General features: G+C 52.8%; 1 protein-coding gene across 1 annotated transcript; it reads right to left on the bottom strand.

Moving 5' to 3' along the window:
* Positions 1–4733: 4733 nt before the first annotated feature.
* CD177 (CD177 molecule) lies at positions 4734–13035 on the bottom strand. Its single transcript, XM_081216848.1, is given in 10 exon segments — positions 4734–5195; positions 5462–5615; positions 5617–5631; positions 5635–5912; positions 6625–6765; positions 11190–11306; positions 11468–11587; positions 12316–12498; positions 12743–12883; positions 12959–13035. Coding segments are annotated over 10 exon segments (1440 nt in total). The 5' UTR covers positions 13005–13035; the 3' UTR covers positions 4734–4950.
* Between the last annotated feature and the right edge of the window lie 4493 nt (positions 13036–17528).

Below are 17528 nucleotides of genomic sequence, written 5' to 3'. Positions count from 1 at the left end.
TATGTTCTTGAGGCTATTTATAGATATTGTATTTGTATAGTAGAAATAATGGTTGTGCATGGGCATTTCTTCCCAACTCCATGGGCAGGGACATCGTGGTAGCTTGAAATCAGCCACAGTGGGAGTATTTATACTATGGGCATTGGCAAATGCTACAGATCAGAGCTTTTATTTCTCCCTTCAGGGAAGCAGTTGTTCAACATTTACCAGCACACCACGAGTGTGCATGGCCTTGTGTTCAAGTGTAGATTTATGTAGAAGTGTAGATATTATGTAGATTTATGTAGAAGACCCCTAGATATAGGGCATTTGTGCAATGGTCACGGTGGTCCTGACTCTTTGTTATATATTGTCACAGTGATATGTTTAAAGTGCATGAGGGAGTTCCCTGGTGGCCTAGTGGTTAGGATTCTGGGCTTTCACTGCTGGACCCAGATTCAATATCTGGTCAGGGAACTGAGATCCTGCAAGCCATGCAGCACAGCCCCCCCAAAAAAGGTTAAAAAAAATAAAATGAAATACATGATTACTCCCAACTCCTGCACAATCCTTTGTGGTTTCCCTGGATCCAACCTTAACAGTTGTAAGCAGCACTCCCTTTAACAAATTCTACTCAAGTTACCCAACTTGGGTATACCATTCATTTCCTGCTGGGACCCTGACCAATTCAATAATTAGAATGAGCAGTGTCACCCAGAAAGAGACCAACAAAATTGTATTCTGGGATTAGATTTCCACCACATGGAAACCCACACAGAGTTAACCACCTTGATGGGGCACAGGTGAGACAAGGCCTATGGAAATTTCACAGTTGCTCAAATTGTTATCAAGTCCAAGCTCGCTCTGCTTTGCCACACAACAGGCCAATAAACCAGAGACGAGGTATTGAGGCAAGGAATACAACTTTATTTGGAAAGCCAGGGGACTGAGAAGATGGTGGACTAGGGTCCCCCCAAAACCATCTTATCAGGGTCTGGATGAGGCAGGTGATAGATGGGCTCCAGGCTAGACATTTACAACTGCCCTCCTGTTCACACTTCCTGGGGTGAGAAGAAGATAGGCTCCAGGCGGGACATGCATTCCCAGCCCCCTGTTTACATTTCCTGAAGCAAGAGACAAACGGGCTCCAGGACTACATATTGATGACCAGACGCCTGTCTATATTTCGAGATCTGCACCTCAATATAAAAACCAGCAACAGAAATAGGGTAAATAACTAGACATTGGACATTTTTATGGCAGGGACAGAGTGGGACTAAACCCTGTTAAAAGATCAAGAGAGGCTTCCCTGGTGGTGCCGTGGTTGAGAGTCCGCCTGCCAATGCAGGGGACACGGGTTCGTGCCCCGGTCCGGGAAGATCCCACATGCCGCGGAGCACCTAGGCCCGTGAGCCACAACTACTGAGCCTGCGCGTCTGGAGCCTGTGCTCCGCAACAAGAGAGGCCGTGACAGTGAGAGGCCCGCGCACCGCGTTGGAGAGTGTCCCCCGCTCGCCACAACTAGAGAAAGCCCTCGCACAGAAACGAAGACCCAACACAGCCAAAAATAAATAAATAATAAATTAATTTAAAAAACAACAACAACAACAACAAAAAAAAAACTTGGGTTTCCCTGGTGGCGCAGTGGTTGAGAGTCCGCCTGCCGATGCAGGGGACACAGGTTCGTGTCCCGGTCCGGGAGGATCCCACATGCCGCGGAGCGGCTGGGCCCGTGACCCATGGCCGCTGAGCCTGCGCGTCCGGAGCCTGTGCTCCGCAACGGGAGAGGCCACAACAGTGAGAGGCCCGCGTACCGCAAAAAAAAAAACCTAATTTGACTTATTAAAAAAAAAGATCAAGAGGTCATACATTTCCCATCCTTGGGGCAAGGGAAACATTGCACATGCGCAGAAAGGCTCCTTGGGGGTCAAAAAGGAGGGGGCACCACCCCATAATATGTGATGCTAAGGCTGTCCACCGGCCTCTGGGCTGTAATCCATCTGGGAAAAAAGTTGTGCACACGTGTTGGGGAGGGTCCTAGGGCAGGTCAGGTGTGGAAAAAGAAACCAGATAACTGGCCAGAGGTAAACAGAGACCCGGAAGAACTGCCCTATATAAGTGACTTAACCACGTCTTTACTGCGCTCCTCCTCATTGGGGGGATGCCCACACCCTTGCTCTCAGGGTGTGCATCTCTGCCTTGCTTCTGTCTTAACTAAACAGTTTCTCTGTGTGCTCTCCCACCTGTCGTTATGCTATGTCTCTAATAATAAACTTTGTACCTGTTTTTACAGTTTTTGCCTCCGTGAGATATGCATTTTTCACTGGGGGCAAGAGCCAGGGGGTGTGTGGTGGCTAGGATTCCTGGTTTCATCCAGGCAACCCGGGTTCAATTCCTGGGCGGGGGATTAAGATCTCGCTTCACACCACCACTCACTGCTGCCTCTCTGAGATCATGGATGCCAGTTTCTTTTATAGAATCAGAGAGGGAAGTAAAGTAAAAAGGCAGAATAGAGGCGGGAGGAAGTCAAGTAAAAAGGGTCATCCGTCTTGCAAAACATCTCCTGGAATGGCCATCCTTGGGGAGGGGATGTGTTAATGTCTTCTTTCTTGCAGCCATTTACAGGTGGGTAGGGTTCCCTGAGGCAGGCCATTATGTATGATTATAATAACAAAGGCAAGGAAAAGCAAAGGCTGAAGTCAAAGAAACAGATCTAACTTGGAGTCAAAATTGGCTCTTCCCTGTTACAAGATTATCACTGGTGGTAACAGTGAAAGAAGTGCAGGTGGAAAGCAAGGTATTGGGAGTCGATGTGGGTGTGGCACTTTGTTACTATGGCAGCAGTGGTGCCTAGGTTGATCGTGGAGTCAAACCCTAGAGAGGAAACGTGGGGAAAAGGAGCAACTGAAAGATGAGACTGTCCAAGTGGAAATGTGATGGACAATCAGAAAGCTCCCTTAGCAGAGCGTCCCTTGTTTCCTGTAGTCACAGGGCACGTATGGCTGAGGACGAAGCCCAAAGTCTGAGTGAAAGTGTTACAGAGTTGCACTGCCAGGTAAATGTTCAACCCTGCCACTTTGTGCTAAGGAAAAGGCGCTGGGGGAGAAGAGAGTGTGACCCTCATACATGGGACAGAGTCCCCTTATAGGGGACTGCTTCTCCTCCAGACCCACAAGAGTGAATTTCCAACGTAGTCCAGAGAAGCACAGGGCACGGGCCGGCATGGGCATGCCACACACTGAGAGCGTTACAGGACCTCACCAGTCTGTACTGGCAGGAGTCCTGGAGCATGTGTATGAACAGACTCGGTGCCAATTATCCATTTATTGCCTCTCAGCTCCAGATCCACTCTTCATTGCCCTGCTGGATCTTGCAAGCATTTTTCATCGTCTGCCTGGCACAATGTTAGGCTTTGCCAGTAGAGGGTGCTAAACAGACACTGCAGGAGGGAGAGCTTGTCTTCCAGCCCCAGGTATAGAGGTTGCTCCCTAGATCTGCTTGCTATTCTCTTATCTTTTAAAGTTCTCTTTACCCTTCTTTACCCCTTAGTAACCCATCCCCTCTTAATCCTCATCCCTTGTTACTAGTTAATGATTTTCTTTCTTTTTTTTTTTTGGTCACGCCGAGGGATCTTAGTTCCCCGACTGGGGACTGAACCCAGTGCCCCCTGCAGTGGAAGCACGGAGTCCTGACCCCCTGACCACTGGGCATCCAGGGAATTCATTAATGATTCTTTATATTAACTGGGTTCGATCCCTGGTCGGGGAACTAAGATCCCACATGCCACGTGGCCAAAATGTCCAAAAACCAAAAACCAAAACCAAAATACTTTCCCCTGGGCTTCCCTGGTGGCGCAGTGGTTGAGAGTCCGCCTGCCAATGCAGGGGACGCGGGTTTGTGCCCTGGTCCAGGAGGATCCCACATGCCTCGGAGCGGCTGGGCCTGTGAGTCATGGCCGCTGGGCCTGCGCGTCCGGAGCCTGTGCTCCGCAACGGGAGAGGCCACAACAGTGAGAGGCCCGCGTACCGCAAAAAAAAAAAAAAAGGTCTGTGGTTCCTGATGCCTGCCTGGACCCTGGCTGATACAGATTCTAAGGGTATGAGACCAGATAGGACCAGGAGAAAGGCTTCATGGGGCCAAATTCTTTCACATGGGATATAGGATTGAAGGTGTGGGTTCAAGCATCTGGGAATATCATTATGAGCCTGCTAGGTTAGTGAGTTCCTGTCTGGACTCAATGCTAGAACTTCTCCAGTTCACTGTGGGCTGGATGGCTTTTCAGCCTGGGATCAGAGATCCTGTCAGGCAGCGTTCTCTAAACACAACCCCCTCCAGATTCTAGTAATGGTAATGACTTCTCCTCAGTGTTTCAGGCCTAGGATGACAACAGCCCCAATGATATCAGCCTCAGGAAACTGTGCAAAGCCTCTTGTTTCTCTGCTTCACACAAACCCTTAAGTTATTCAAGTGGGGTGAGCCCGCTGTTGGTGCTGAGGCCCTGGCTACTGGGATAGAAGCCTCATTGGTCCCGGTGCACCTTCACCTCCCAAGTCATGGCGATGCCCAAATACTTCTGCTCACAGCAACCTGAAGACCCTGCTCCCACCCAGTGGGGTCCAATGGGGATGTGGACCAGATCAGTAAAGGACAGCCTGAGGTGGTGAATCTGTCACCGGATTCCTCTCCTCCCTCATGCCAGATCTCTGGGAGTCCTACCCTCCCCTCACATAGGGAAACCCCAGCATTTGGGGGAAAGGACTGTGTCTTTATTATCACACACACAGGGCCACTGCTTGAATGTCCCCCCTCCCGCAGGGCAAGTTCAGCCGCTCCGAGGCCCTGTCATCAGGTCATACAGTATGTGGGGTGGGTGTGGATGATAATTCGTGTAGAGGACTGGGAAATAATTGTGTCCAAGGCTGTTTAGTTATGAGGTCAGAGGGAGGGTTTGGGCCAGGGGGTCAGCAAGGGCTAAGAATCATGGGGAAATGGGGTCAGCAGGGAGGGCGCCCCACACCAAAGGGCTAGGAATAGTCCCAGCCCTCCCACCCAAGCCAGGTAGGGGGCAGGGGCAGCTCCATCTGTCACTATATCCTCATCATCGTCCTCATGGCCCTCAAACACGGAAAGGCCCCCAATATTCTGGGTACCGTTCAACAAGGAGCTGGAAGGTTGGGCCATGCAGCCCTGGATGTTCACTGGGGCGCTCAGCCCACCTGGAGAGTGAAGATCGAGTCAGAGAGGGCTCAGATTTCCTCAGCTTAAATTTCTAAACCCTAGGAGTCCTAGACCCTCCCCTCCATCCTCAGACCAAGAGACCAGGCTCTTAGGCCCCTCCTCCCTCCGACCTAGAAAATCTGGGTCCCCAGCCCCCTCCACCCTCAAACGCATAAGCCAGGGTCTCAAGCACCCTCCCACCTCAGGACCAGTGAATTCAGTCCCCCAGGCCCTTCATCCTTGGGACCTGACCTTCAGCACTCACCTCCCCTGAGAGCAATGAGACCCTTGTAACAATGACTGGTGCCCTTAGGACACCTCACAATATCAAGTGTGCAGGATCCAAAGATGGACAGACAGGTGGGACACTGCAGGTCTCCCGGGGCAGGGGCAGCTGGGGAGCAGAGAGAAAGTTGGGGGTGCACAGCTCTGCTCTTAGCTGTAGCCACCCTCCTTGAGCCCCAGAGTGTATCCCTGGGGCCCCATCTCTCCCCACCCCTGGTCCCACCCAGCCCGCTGGGGTCCCACACCTGGATGAGGGAGGGAGTCCAACAGGACACTGCTGCTGTCAGCAGAGTTGCAATTGTCGGAAGTGCAGAACCGGGCAAAGGAGGCGACGAACACTCCGGGGGGCCCCGAGTGTATGGAGATAGCCTGGGAATCCTGTGTCCTGGCCTTGCTGCAGCCTTTGCTCCCCACCAGAAGGGACCTGAGTCCTGAGGGGTGACAGAGTGAAAGCTGGGTGGGGGAAGGGGAGACTCCGAGGGCGGCAGAGCCAGGGGCTCCTCAGAGCACAGCAGGCAGAGGGGGGGATGCGGGTCCTCGGAGGACAGAAGCACAGGTCCTGGTGAGTGCACGGGGAAGACTGGGGCCGGAGCCTGGGTCCTCCTCCAGCTCCGCCACCTCTCAGTTCTTGCTCAAATGTCACCTTCTCACTAGAGCATCCTCAGAGAGCAAATGACAGTTACATCACCCTCCCGAGCTCCTTTCCCTGCTGGATTTCTTTCCATAGCTCTTATCTTCATATGCATATCTTACTCTTTTTTTCTGCTTCCCTACTGGCTGGTAAAGTTGCAAGAAGGCAGATGCGATGGGACCTACAGCACCTAAGATAGTGGCTGGCACCCAACGGGCAGCTCATTAGACCTTGAATGAAGTCACTGAGGTTACTCTGTGCCAGCTCTCTCAGCCCTTTGCCTGGACGACCGGATACAGCCTAGCGACTACCCAGCAGGGTAGGTACTCTTATTGCCATCACTTTGCCCCCAGGTTTCAGAAGGGGAAACCAAGGCGCAGAAAGAGGGAGAATTGGGCTTAGAACTGCAAGCATGAGGGGAACCTGGCAGGAAATTCAGGGCACAGAATCCAGGGCAGGGAGACGCAGGACCCCGTGCGGGGGTGTCTTGCCCTCTTGCGCAGCCCACACACCTACATCTATGAGCAGAAGCGTCTCCTGACACACCTCCCCAGGATTACACAGCTGCTCGCTATTCGCGGACCACGGGACAGGTTTCTGAGTCAGGTCTTGAGAAGTCCGAATCATGCTCCCCCGATGACAGGTCAGAATAGCTGCGGAGAAAGAATGACCAGGGTCTGTGTGATTCAGGGACCTGCCTGGTCCTGTGCTTGGGAAGGGATCACATTCTTGACTCACCCTCCAAGCCATCTAGCCGCTGGGTCCCTCAACCTCAGATTAGAAGGGACACAGGAAGTCCGAGCCCCACCCCCACTTTTTACCCTGTTCTTGCTTGAACATGGCAGGGGCTTTTCCCAACCCCCCTTGGGGACGGCTACTCCTCCCTTTGGGTGTGAGAGAGATGGATGGCTCTTCCTTAGCATGCCCCTCTCTGGGCCTCAGGGTCCTTATCTGGAAAATGAGGAGGGCAGCCTGACACCGCATATTTCTTTTAACTGAGAAACCCTATGTTCCAAACAAAAACACTCAAACGCTTCGTGCGCACTGAACACTTAACTGAGGTGCCCGGCTGCCATGACTACTTTCCAGGGATTAACCCGTTTAAGCCTCCCAAGGAGCTTGCCTCACCTGCATTGCCTCATCTCCTCCTGGCACCCTGGCCCCCGCCCCGCACCAAGCAGGTGGTGTTATCCTCATCATCCCCATTTTCTTTTCTTCTCTTTTTAAAAATATCTTTATGGGAGTATCATTGCTTTACAATGGTGTGTTAGTTTCTGCTGTACAACAAAGTGAATCAGCTATAAGGATACACATGTCCCCATATCCCCTCCCTCTTGAGCCTCCCTCCCAGCCTCCCTATCCCACCCCATCCCCATTTTCAAGGTGGGATACAGAGGAGTTTTTAAGTCGCTTGCCCAACGTCCCACTGCGAGTGGTTGGTTGGCAGAGCTGGGCTGGGAACTCAGACATTCTGGCTCCTTGCGGGGAATGATGGGGAAGAGGGGCATCGATGACCATTCTAAGCTACCTCGGCCCCTGCAGCCCTCGGGAGTCTAGTTTGAAAACCGTGAGACCTTCTCTTAAGGCCGTCCCACGGTCGGCCGTGATGTGTCTTGTGATGCGGAAACCCCTGGGCTGACCATGCAGTGCCCACAAACGTGTACCCTTCACAACGTAGCCCACAAAGGAGGGCCGCCCGTTTCCCCACTTCACAGAGGACACGCTCGTGGCTCCCGCGCCCTCCTCCCAGCCTGGCCCCCACTCTGCCCGCCACCATCTCCCCTGTCTTGGTCAACGGCACCTCCTTTCTTGCAGCTGCTCGAGTTGAGCCCACTGCTGTCATTCTCAACAATTCCCTTTCTCTTACACCCCATGTTGCACCCACCAGGAAATCCTGTCGGCCGAAGCTGCAGAATACCTCCAGAACCTGACCACTTCTCACCACCTCCACTGCTTCCGCCAGGGTCCAAGACCCCTTGGCTCTCACCCGCTTCCTCCTGAGTCTCCCTGGGGGGTCCCCTCCCCCTTGCCCACCTCCCCTTTACTCTAGTCTCCACCCAGCAGCCAGAAGGATTCCCATAAAAGGTAGGTTGATTCACGTCACTCCTCTGCTCAGAAGACACCAATAGTTCCTCATCCCGTTCAGAATAAAATTCTAAGTCCTTAAAACGGCCCCAAAGGCTCTAGGTGATCTACCCCGCCACCCTCCACCCAAGGATCCTGCTCCGCTCCCCCTTGGTCACTCTGCTGGAGCCACACTGGCCTCTGGATTCTTCCTTGAACACACGGCAGGCACACACCACCCCAGGGCCTTTGTATACTCTACGACCCCTGACTGTCTGGGGTTATCTCCTCCTCCCTGAGCTGGGTGAAAGAGGCTCAAAGAGGTGGTAATCCTCAAAAGCTGGCTCAGCGGCAGAGCCCAGACAGAAACCCACGTCTTTCTGATTCACACGCGAAGCTCTTAAAGGCTGTGCTCTCCCTGACTGTGCGACCCACTGCTCTCACTGGGACCACCATCCTCTTCCTTAGGGGGAGAGTCAAAGCTGTTAAAATCCCAGCCCTTTGGTTCTTCTTTCGTATGGGCTCCTGCGGTGGTCCGTTTGGCACCCAGTCCTCTCCTGCCCCCATGCCTTCCAGGAGCTGTTCTATCTCCTCTCCTGCCCCCATGCCTTCCAGGAGCTGTTCTGTCTCCCTGAGATGCCCTCCTGTCCTCCACTTACCCCCTGACATCTCGCTGTACCCCATCTTCTCACGCCTGGCCTTGCCGATGCTCAGTAGATATTTGCTAAACTACCGAACTGAACTTAACCAGGGAAGACAAATGCACCATCCAAGATCTGGCTCTGATGCTGAAAGCCAACACAATATGGACATATATTAGGGATATCCATGTGTGGCCTAATGGCTGTGTTTTATGTGACGTGTGTGGTTTGGGAGCGTACATATATGGGATGAGTGTGGATGTGTAGTGGGTATGTGGGGTGTGTGGGGTAGTATGGGAATGTGTGAAATGTGTATGGTGTGTGTATGGTATGTGATGTGTGGTGTGTGTGTACAGTGATACAGTGTGTTGGTGAGGTATGTGGTGTATGTTTGTTCATGGGTGTGGCGTGGTGTGTGTCCTGTGTACCTGTGTTTTGTTTGTGTGTTCTGTCTGCGGCATGTGATGTGTGGTCTGTGTGCTGGGTGTGGCCTGTGCTATACGTAGTGTGTGAAGTCTGTGGTGTGTGCGGGATGTGTGAAGTTTAAGGAGGCCCGTGTGCGGTATGTGACGTGTGGTGTGTACTAGGCACAGTGTGTGTTTGTGTCTCCTGCGTGTATTGTGTGTTGTGTGCGTTATGGTGTGGTGTGTGTGGCATGCATCTGATCTGTTTCGGAAATGCCTTCTGGATCATGAAGGTTATCTAGCCCCAGAGATGAAGGCCAGATAAGTAAACCAGCATTAATGAAAAGGAAACATTCAGACTGTCCTTCTCTGCTCAACATCCTTCCACAGCTCCACTGCCCTCAGCAGAAAGGCCGGCCCCTCAGTCTGTCTGGGCAGACACCTGACCCACCACCAGGACCCCCCGCCTACCTCTCGGCTCCCCCAACAATATCCGTTCCCAAGACACAGCAGGGCGTTTCCTGCCTCCTTGGCCTGGCACCCGCTGTTCCTTCTGCTTGGAAGGGCTCTCCCTTCATGGCCCACACTCACCTTGTCCACCTGGAAAACTTGTGATCACCCACCACCCCCAGCTGCACCCCATCCTCTCGATGAGCCCCTCCTCAGGCAGAGCTGAGGGACCCCTCTTGAAACCAGGGGGCTGCCCCCACCTCCAAGCCTTTGTCCATGCCATTTCCTCTGCCTGTTCGTGTCCTTTTCCTCTTCTGTGAATAAACTGCAGCTCATCTTTCAGACACGGCTCATAGGTCACTTCCTCTGTGAAGCCCTCCCTGATTCGCCCCTCCCAGGACATCAGTATCATCCTTCTCTGAGGCCCCCCAGACCCACTTCCATGACAGCCCCGTGACCATCTGTGTCTGCCATGTCTCCCTTCTCGGTCCTGGCAGCACTTTAGGGCAGGGCCGGGGTCTGAGTCCTGTGGGGTCTCCACAGGAGACCTTGGAATCCTGTACAAACTCATGTCAGCAAACGCATCCTGGGTGCCCATCCTCAGCTAGTCCTTGTGCTGCCGGAGGCTGGAAGCCTGGTGTCAGTGACATCTAGGCTCTGTCCTCAAGGCTCCCAGTCCAGCCAGAGAGATCCAAACAAGAGGAACATCTGCTGAACTCACTCAACTCTCTCCCTGAAGCTCGGACAGGGAAGACTCTTCTCCCACTTTCCAAAGACCCCACTCCCCACCTCGCCAGGGCAGGTGCTTCACATCAAGACACTCTAGGCCACTCTCATCCACCGGTGTTCGGTTTGGATGGGTTTCCATGGGGACGTGGGGACCCTCCCTGTGTCCCTGTTTGCCTCTCACTTTTCCTGTCACACCTGAAGCACCCTTGATATCCTCTCTGATCTTTTTTCTCTGCAGCATGGCTGCTGGGGTGCTCCAGTACCATGGGTGGGGGTGGGTGGGTGAGGGTGGTCAAGGGGAAGTGGAAGACCCAGGGTTACCCAAGGTCAGGGGTGTGGAGAAGTAGAACTGGAAGCAGCAAGTCACTCCCAGCAAGGAAACCAGCAGGCACACCTGCACTCACTTCTGCAGCCAATGGACAGAGTGGCACGCAAGGCAGCCCACCCTCTCTGCCCCTCTGGCCTTCCTCCCTGCTCCCCTGCCCCTCTCCCACCTGGACAGGCCCAGCATCATTTAAAACACCCACCAGTGGATTCCTGTCCTATAGATATGTCCCCTGGACCATGCACCCTCTGTCTCCCCTTAAGCTGGACACCTCTTACTGGCACCCTCACCTGAAGCGCCTACTGGGAGAACCCCTTACATCCCATCTGCCTGAGTGAGTAATAAATATCTGAATAACGTGATGCTGGCTTTGGTGGGATGTGTGTGGATATCCGCCTTTCACAGGGTCATCAGGGCCCGAGGCCGCAGCCCAGGGTATTTGGTCTTGTGGGTATGACACTCACGTTCAGAACCACAGGTCTCCTGCAGACTGATGGGCCCGATTTCCTGAGTCCCGTTAAGCAGGTTGCAGCCTGCTTGGGACATGCACCCCTGGACTTTCAGCGGGGTGGAGAGGTCCCCTGTGGAAAGTGAGAGGAGGGGAGAGAGGGAGACACTGCTGCTGGGACCATCCAACCCCCATGGGGGAGGCGCAGCTCTGGGAAGCCAGGCCCACCCTCCTCCGGGTCCCAGACCTCCGCTCCCTTTCCTCCCCAGAGACTCAGATCTTGGTCCGGCTCACCAACACTGAGCAGGAGGACCCCATTGTAGCAGTGTGTGCTCTCGGCGGGGCAGGTCATCTCTGCTGCAGACCGACAGCTTTTGGCAGACAAGCAGACTGGACACCGCACAGACCCCAGGGCTGGGGAGGTGACAGAGAAAGGGAGGGAAGAGGGCTCTGAATTCAGACCTTGTGCCTTCCCTCCACCCCTCCCCCATTTTGCTGGTCCCCAAGAATCAATTCTCTAGTCTCCCCCAAATGTGCCCTCCTCGAGCTCTTCTCATGAAGGCCTGGGGTGCAGGGCATTTGGAGCATGAGCTAGAGAGAGAGCGAGGTGAGGAGGGAACCTGAGACCTGGGAAGGGGCGCCCGGGACTGAGCACAGGAAGTGGTACGAGTCGGGGAGGGGTGCCCGGGGAGGACCCAGTGGCTTCACCCACAATTTCCACTAAACAGTCCGAGAAGACAAGACGCCCGTGTCCACAAAAGATGCCAAAGAGTAGAGAAACGCAGAACACAGCCCCAAACCCGATTTACGGTCTCAGACAGAAAAAGACAGTGGGAAGTCACAGGCCCGTTTTCACTTAGGAGGAGGAAATGCCAGAACCCTGACTAGAACACGCGTGAACCTAATCCACTGGGATGGAAAGAAGGAGCTGGCACCAGGTCAGGGCCGGAGCCAGAGTCGAAGGTGGGTGGTTGCACATGGGAAAAGCGGTCCAGTTTTCTGCTCCGGGACTGTTAGAAGAAGCTGTGCTGGGGAAGGTGGGCAGGGAGGGATTCCAAAGGAGCATCCCCTGCGTGCTCACCCAACGCCTCAGCCCCGTGGCTTCCCTCCTCCCAAACACCCTCCTCCTCTCCCTCCGGCACCTGTGGGTGGGGGCGGGGCCCAGAGAGGGAGGCTGGTGGACAGATGGTTGCACAAGTCCTCCCGGCACACCCCGGTGTAGGAGGCGATGGACAGGCCGGGGCCTGCCCTGTGCTGGGTAACGAGGTCCTTGTGATCGGCTTCCTGGGTGCAGCCCTTGATGATCACCACGTACACGTGGGGTCCTGGACCGAGAGAGAGAGACGGGCCGGGGTGAGGTCAAGACTAGAGGGCGGATGTGCCTCGTGCTCTGGGGTGAGAGGCTGCAGAGGAGGCCGCTGGGCAGCCGAGGAGGGGACAGCTCCTGGTACTGGGGGGTGCAGGCGTTCGCGTCTGTACACAGAATATGCCGGTAGGAGCGGGGGCGATAGGGGCGTCTCTGCACAGGGGAGGGTGGGAGTCAGGCGGGGGCCCACGGGCCCTCCTTACCATTCTCCATCAGCATCAGAACGTCCTGGCAGCTCCAGCCATCCTCACAGTTCCTCTGGCTACTCGTCCACTGGAGGGGCAGTTCCGATGCATTCCTCACGGACACCAGTGTCCCCGTGTAGCAGGTCAGGGCCTGCACGCCTGAGATGGGAAGAGCCAAATCAGTCTTAGCTCCTCCTCCAGGGCACTCCCCTCCCGTCTGGGGCCCTCACTCACGGGGCACGGTGATGCCCAGGAGGGCCAGCAGCAGGGCAGGGATCATGATCAGGGCAGCTGGAACCCTCGCTCCTGCTCTCTCCTCCTTTTTATATCTCGCCTCACTCAAGGAAGTCCAGGAAAGGGGTGGGGAGGGCAGGGACTTGCTAAATGGGGCCTGGGCCTCCCTCTGAGGCTCAACACCTTAAAGGCAGCAGGGGTGGGGGAGGGTGGGGGCTGGAGGGCTGGTGGGTGAGGTCGAGGGGGAGTCTGGGTCCTCCCTCCTTCCCCAGACCCAGGAGTCTGGGCCCCCAGCCCCTCTACAGGTAGAGATTGAGGCATCCTGCCTCCTAGACCTCACCGGTCCAGATCTCCAGCCCTCTTTCCTCCAGAGCCCAGCTGTGTGGCTCCCCACCCACATCCTGTTTCAGGGCAGTTTGTGAAGGTGGTTTCCTCATCTCATAGCAACTTGGCCACCTTTTGGCCCCAAGTGAGGAAATGGCCCAAGTGCCTGTGAAGACACTGTGAGGTGAGTCTTGGCTGGTCCTTACGCTCTCCCCGTCCTAACCTCTGCCCTCCTCCTACTTCCCTTTTCTTTCTCTTTCCTTTCTATACTGCTGTCCTTTTTATTCTCTTTTTCACTTACTTCTCTCATGCTTTCTCTTCTTCTACTGTTCTCTCCCCTCCCAGCACAGCACAGGCCCTAGAATCTCCATCTCCCCGCCACCCAGGAGGGAGCTGAGGAATGGTGGGGTGGGGGGAGGGGGAGAGACTGAATCTCTATCAAAGAATTAGGCTATTCCTCAGCATAGCAAAGTGTCTTTGCCAGAAACAGATGGACCAGTGGTGTGCTAGAAGACCAGCTTTTCAGAAAAACAGCATCAACAAACCCTGCCTCGGAACGCCTATTTCTATGGTGTAAATACTCCTACCATGTCTGATTTTAAGCTACCAATCATTGAACAACCAGCTCGCAAAATTCCTAAATATTTAACAATGGGTTTTGCAAGCCTGCACAAACTAGCTCTAGCATGCTGGGTAGGAGGGAGACGGGGAAGAATCAGGGGTGTCTGTCGGTGGCTGCAGAGGCCAGATGTGGGTGTGTGAGAAAGAGAGGGGAAAGGGAGAAAAGAGTGAGAATAATAGTAGAGAGCAAAGAGAAATGAACATGAAACTTGCAATTATATGTTTATGTCAACATCTTTATACGTTGTATTTTTCTCTGTGTTTGCAAGTTTAAAATTTGCTCCATGGACAGAGGCATGTTCCTCTCATCTCCCACTGTGTCTCCACTATTAACATGGAATAGCATAGGTGCTCAATAAATATTTATTGAAGGATGGAAGGAGAGGAGGGAGAGGAGGGAGGGAGGGAGGGAGGAAGGAAGGAACAGTGATCCACATTGTTGCTGTGTGAATGGCACCCTCTGGAGTTGTGTGTGGCCTGAAGCAATGTCCCTGGAAGAAGAGAAGGAAGGGTGGGCAAAGAGGCACATAAGGTCATAGGCCGTCAATTAAGTGTCTGATTTTAGTCAACAAATATTTACCAGGCTGGAGTCTGTGTCTGGTGCTGTCCTAATTTCTGGGGAATCAGGAAGACCCATAAGAATGAAGCCACTGTTTTTTGTTGAACTCACAGTCTAGTGAGAGAGACAGACACTAAACAAATACATGAGCACAAAAAAAAATAAAAAAATAAAAAAATGGTGCTGGGTGCTGGGCAGAGAGTGAAAACCAGGTGATGTGAAAGTGAGTGACTGAGCTGGGATCAGGGAGGGCCTCCCTGAGGAGGTGACATTTGAGCTGAAAGCAGAATGAAAAGAAAAATCTTGCTGTGGAAAGACAGGCAGGAAGAGCATTCCAGGTAAAAGCAGGTACAAAGGCCCTGAGGTGGGATCTAGCTTGGCTTATGTGAAGGTTAGAAAGAAAGCAAATGGCTAGTCTATGGTGGGTAAGAGGGAGAGTGACAGAAGATGAGGGAGGAAAGGCTGGCAGGGGCCCAGCAACTTACGGCTAAGTCGGGGTATTAAGGCAACCTTTCTGGCAGTCGGCATATTTCCAGTGACTTATGCAAAGTCTGGATGTGGGGCTGTTTAGCAAAAGGTCTGACAGTCCTTGGTGTGTAAAACTGTTTGCTACTAGACCGGATTCTGTTGCTCCCTGATTGTGTAGCCTTGGGTCACTTACTTCCCCTCTCTGAACTTCATCCTCCTCTTCTGTAAAGCAGTTGTAATGATTACCTGCACCTCATGGGTTGTGGTGAGGATTAATACCTGTATATAACCCAAAGTAGGTTCTCAACAAACGATAAAAATAGTTAATATTATGAGGCTTTACTCTGTTCCAACCCTAGTCCAAGCACTTTTTTTTTTTTTTTTTTTTTTTTGCGGTACGCGGGCCTCTCACTGGTGTGGCCTCTCCCGTTGCGGAGCACAGGCTCCGGACGCGCAGGCTCAGCGGCCATGGCTCACGGGCCCAGCCGCTCCGCGGCACGTGGGATCCTCCCGGACCAGGGCACGAACCCGTGTCCCCTGCATTGGCAGGCGGACTCGCAACCACTGCGCCACCAGGGAAGCCCTTAAATCATATTTTAACAATCTGAACAACCCATGTTAAGCAGCACCCAAATCGATGAATAAAACATGTCATTCCCCCCCCTAAAAAAAGACCTCCAGTTTCTTCCCTTCAAAGAGTAACCACTATCCTCACTTCCAATGCACTGGATTAGTTTGCCTGATTATGCTCTTACATAACGGAAAAACACAGTATGTCCTTAATGTATCTGGCCTCTTTCATTCAAAATTGTTTTGTAAGATTCATCCATGTCATTGTATGTCCTTGTGCTTAAGTTATTCTCATTGCTGTACCATCCTATTCCATTGTAGCATTCCATAATCTATCTCTCCTAATGATCATTCAATAGGATGTTAGTAAGCAGAGAAAATGGGTAATAAAAGCCCTTCTCTGAAGCTAAAAGTTTCAAAGCGGTGAAAGCATGTGGTGCTGAATCACACTGGACAAGGTGAGGGCCTGGCGTATGACACTGATTTAATTGACTGCTGTTCATTCCTTTCAGATTGACGAAGGTGCCTATTCTGCCCTGAACTTCAATGCCCAGGAATCAAAGAAACCAACTTCAGCCTCCCATCCCCAACAGCCACAGAAGTGGTTTATTGAGAAGTTGAAAAAGAAGTAGTAATGCAAAAAAAGAAGAAGTACTGTTCCCTGCATTACTGACTTATTCCAAGTTTCTCATCCCCATCTCTAGGAGATTCTTTCACCGTTAGGGAATATGGGAAGTGTGTCTTCCCCCCGCAACTCCCTAATGAGGCACATCCTGGCTGCCGGGTCACAGCCCCTTCCTTCAGTGTCAGTAGATGAAAAGGTACATCCAGGAGGAGGTCTGGAGGAAACCCAACCTTCCTTGTCATTGAACTTTGGCAAAGCAGACCCTGGGAGAGAGTTGCCAGAACGTCCACCCCTCCCATTTGCTGACCTAGACCAGTTTTATTTATTTATTATAAAATTATTTATTTATTTGTTTTTTATTTTTGGCTGCATTGGGTCTCGTTGCTGCGCGTGGGCTTTCTCTAGTTGCAGCAAGCGGGGGCTACTCTTCTCGTTGTGGTGCGCGGGCTTCTCATTGCGGTTGCTTCTCTTGTTGTGGAGCACAGGCTCCAGGCTCACGGGCTTCAGTAGCTGTGGCTCACGGGCTCTGGAGCACAGGCTCAGTAGTTGTGGCACACGGGCTTAGTTGCTCCACGTCATGTGGGATCTTCCCAGACCAGAGCTCGAACCCGTGTCCCCTGCATTGGCAGGTGGATTCTTTTTTTTTTTTTTTTGCGGTACGCGGGCCTCTCACTGTTGTGGCCTCTCCCGTTGCGGAGCACAGGCTCCGGACGCGCAGGCTCAGCGGCCATGGCTCACGGACCCAGCCACTCCGCGGCATGTGGGATCTTCCCAGACGGGGGCACGAACCCGTGTCCCCTGCATCGGCAGGCGGACTCTCAACCACTGCGCCACCAGGGAAGCCCAAGGCAGGTGGATTCTTAACCACTACGCCACCAGGGAAGCCCTAGACCAGTTTTAAACTTGCGTATTCAGAGCACACTCATTCCTTCCCACCTCAGTCCTGTCCTATTGGAGTCTAACTTGAATTTGCCATAACCTTGAGAGTTATGTCCTTATGCACTGAAATGCATGTGCCAGAAAAGAAGAGAGAGAAACAGGAAAAGGAAAAGCTTCTCCTAGCTCTTCCAAGTCCAGTATAAATCCACAGGAAAATACATATATAACCAATTTAGGACTGCAAATTCTACAACTTTGTCTACTGTCAGAATTGTCTACCTGCAGGATCAGGGCCTAAACACCTTGCTGCTTACCTAGACTACCACCTAGGCCCTTTGGAAAACTTCTTCAGAGAACCTACTAGAAGAAACTTAAAAACTACTTGTCTAGGTCCATAAGTAATTCCTAATAAAAAATGCAAAAAATGCAGGTACGTTTAAATAACTTTATGGGCTTTACTCCAGGAAATGCCCACAGAGGAAGGGGTTATTGCTTTAGGGGGCAGTTGGCTCTTAACACATACA

The sequence above is a fragment of the Mesoplodon bidens genome (genome assembly GCF_964165515.1).
Source record: "Mesoplodon bidens genome assembly, chromosome: 18".
Lineage (NCBI taxonomy): Eukaryota > Metazoa > Chordata > Mammalia > Artiodactyla > Ziphiidae > Mesoplodon > Mesoplodon bidens.
This window is presented reverse-complemented; position numbering and strand designations above follow the sequence as displayed.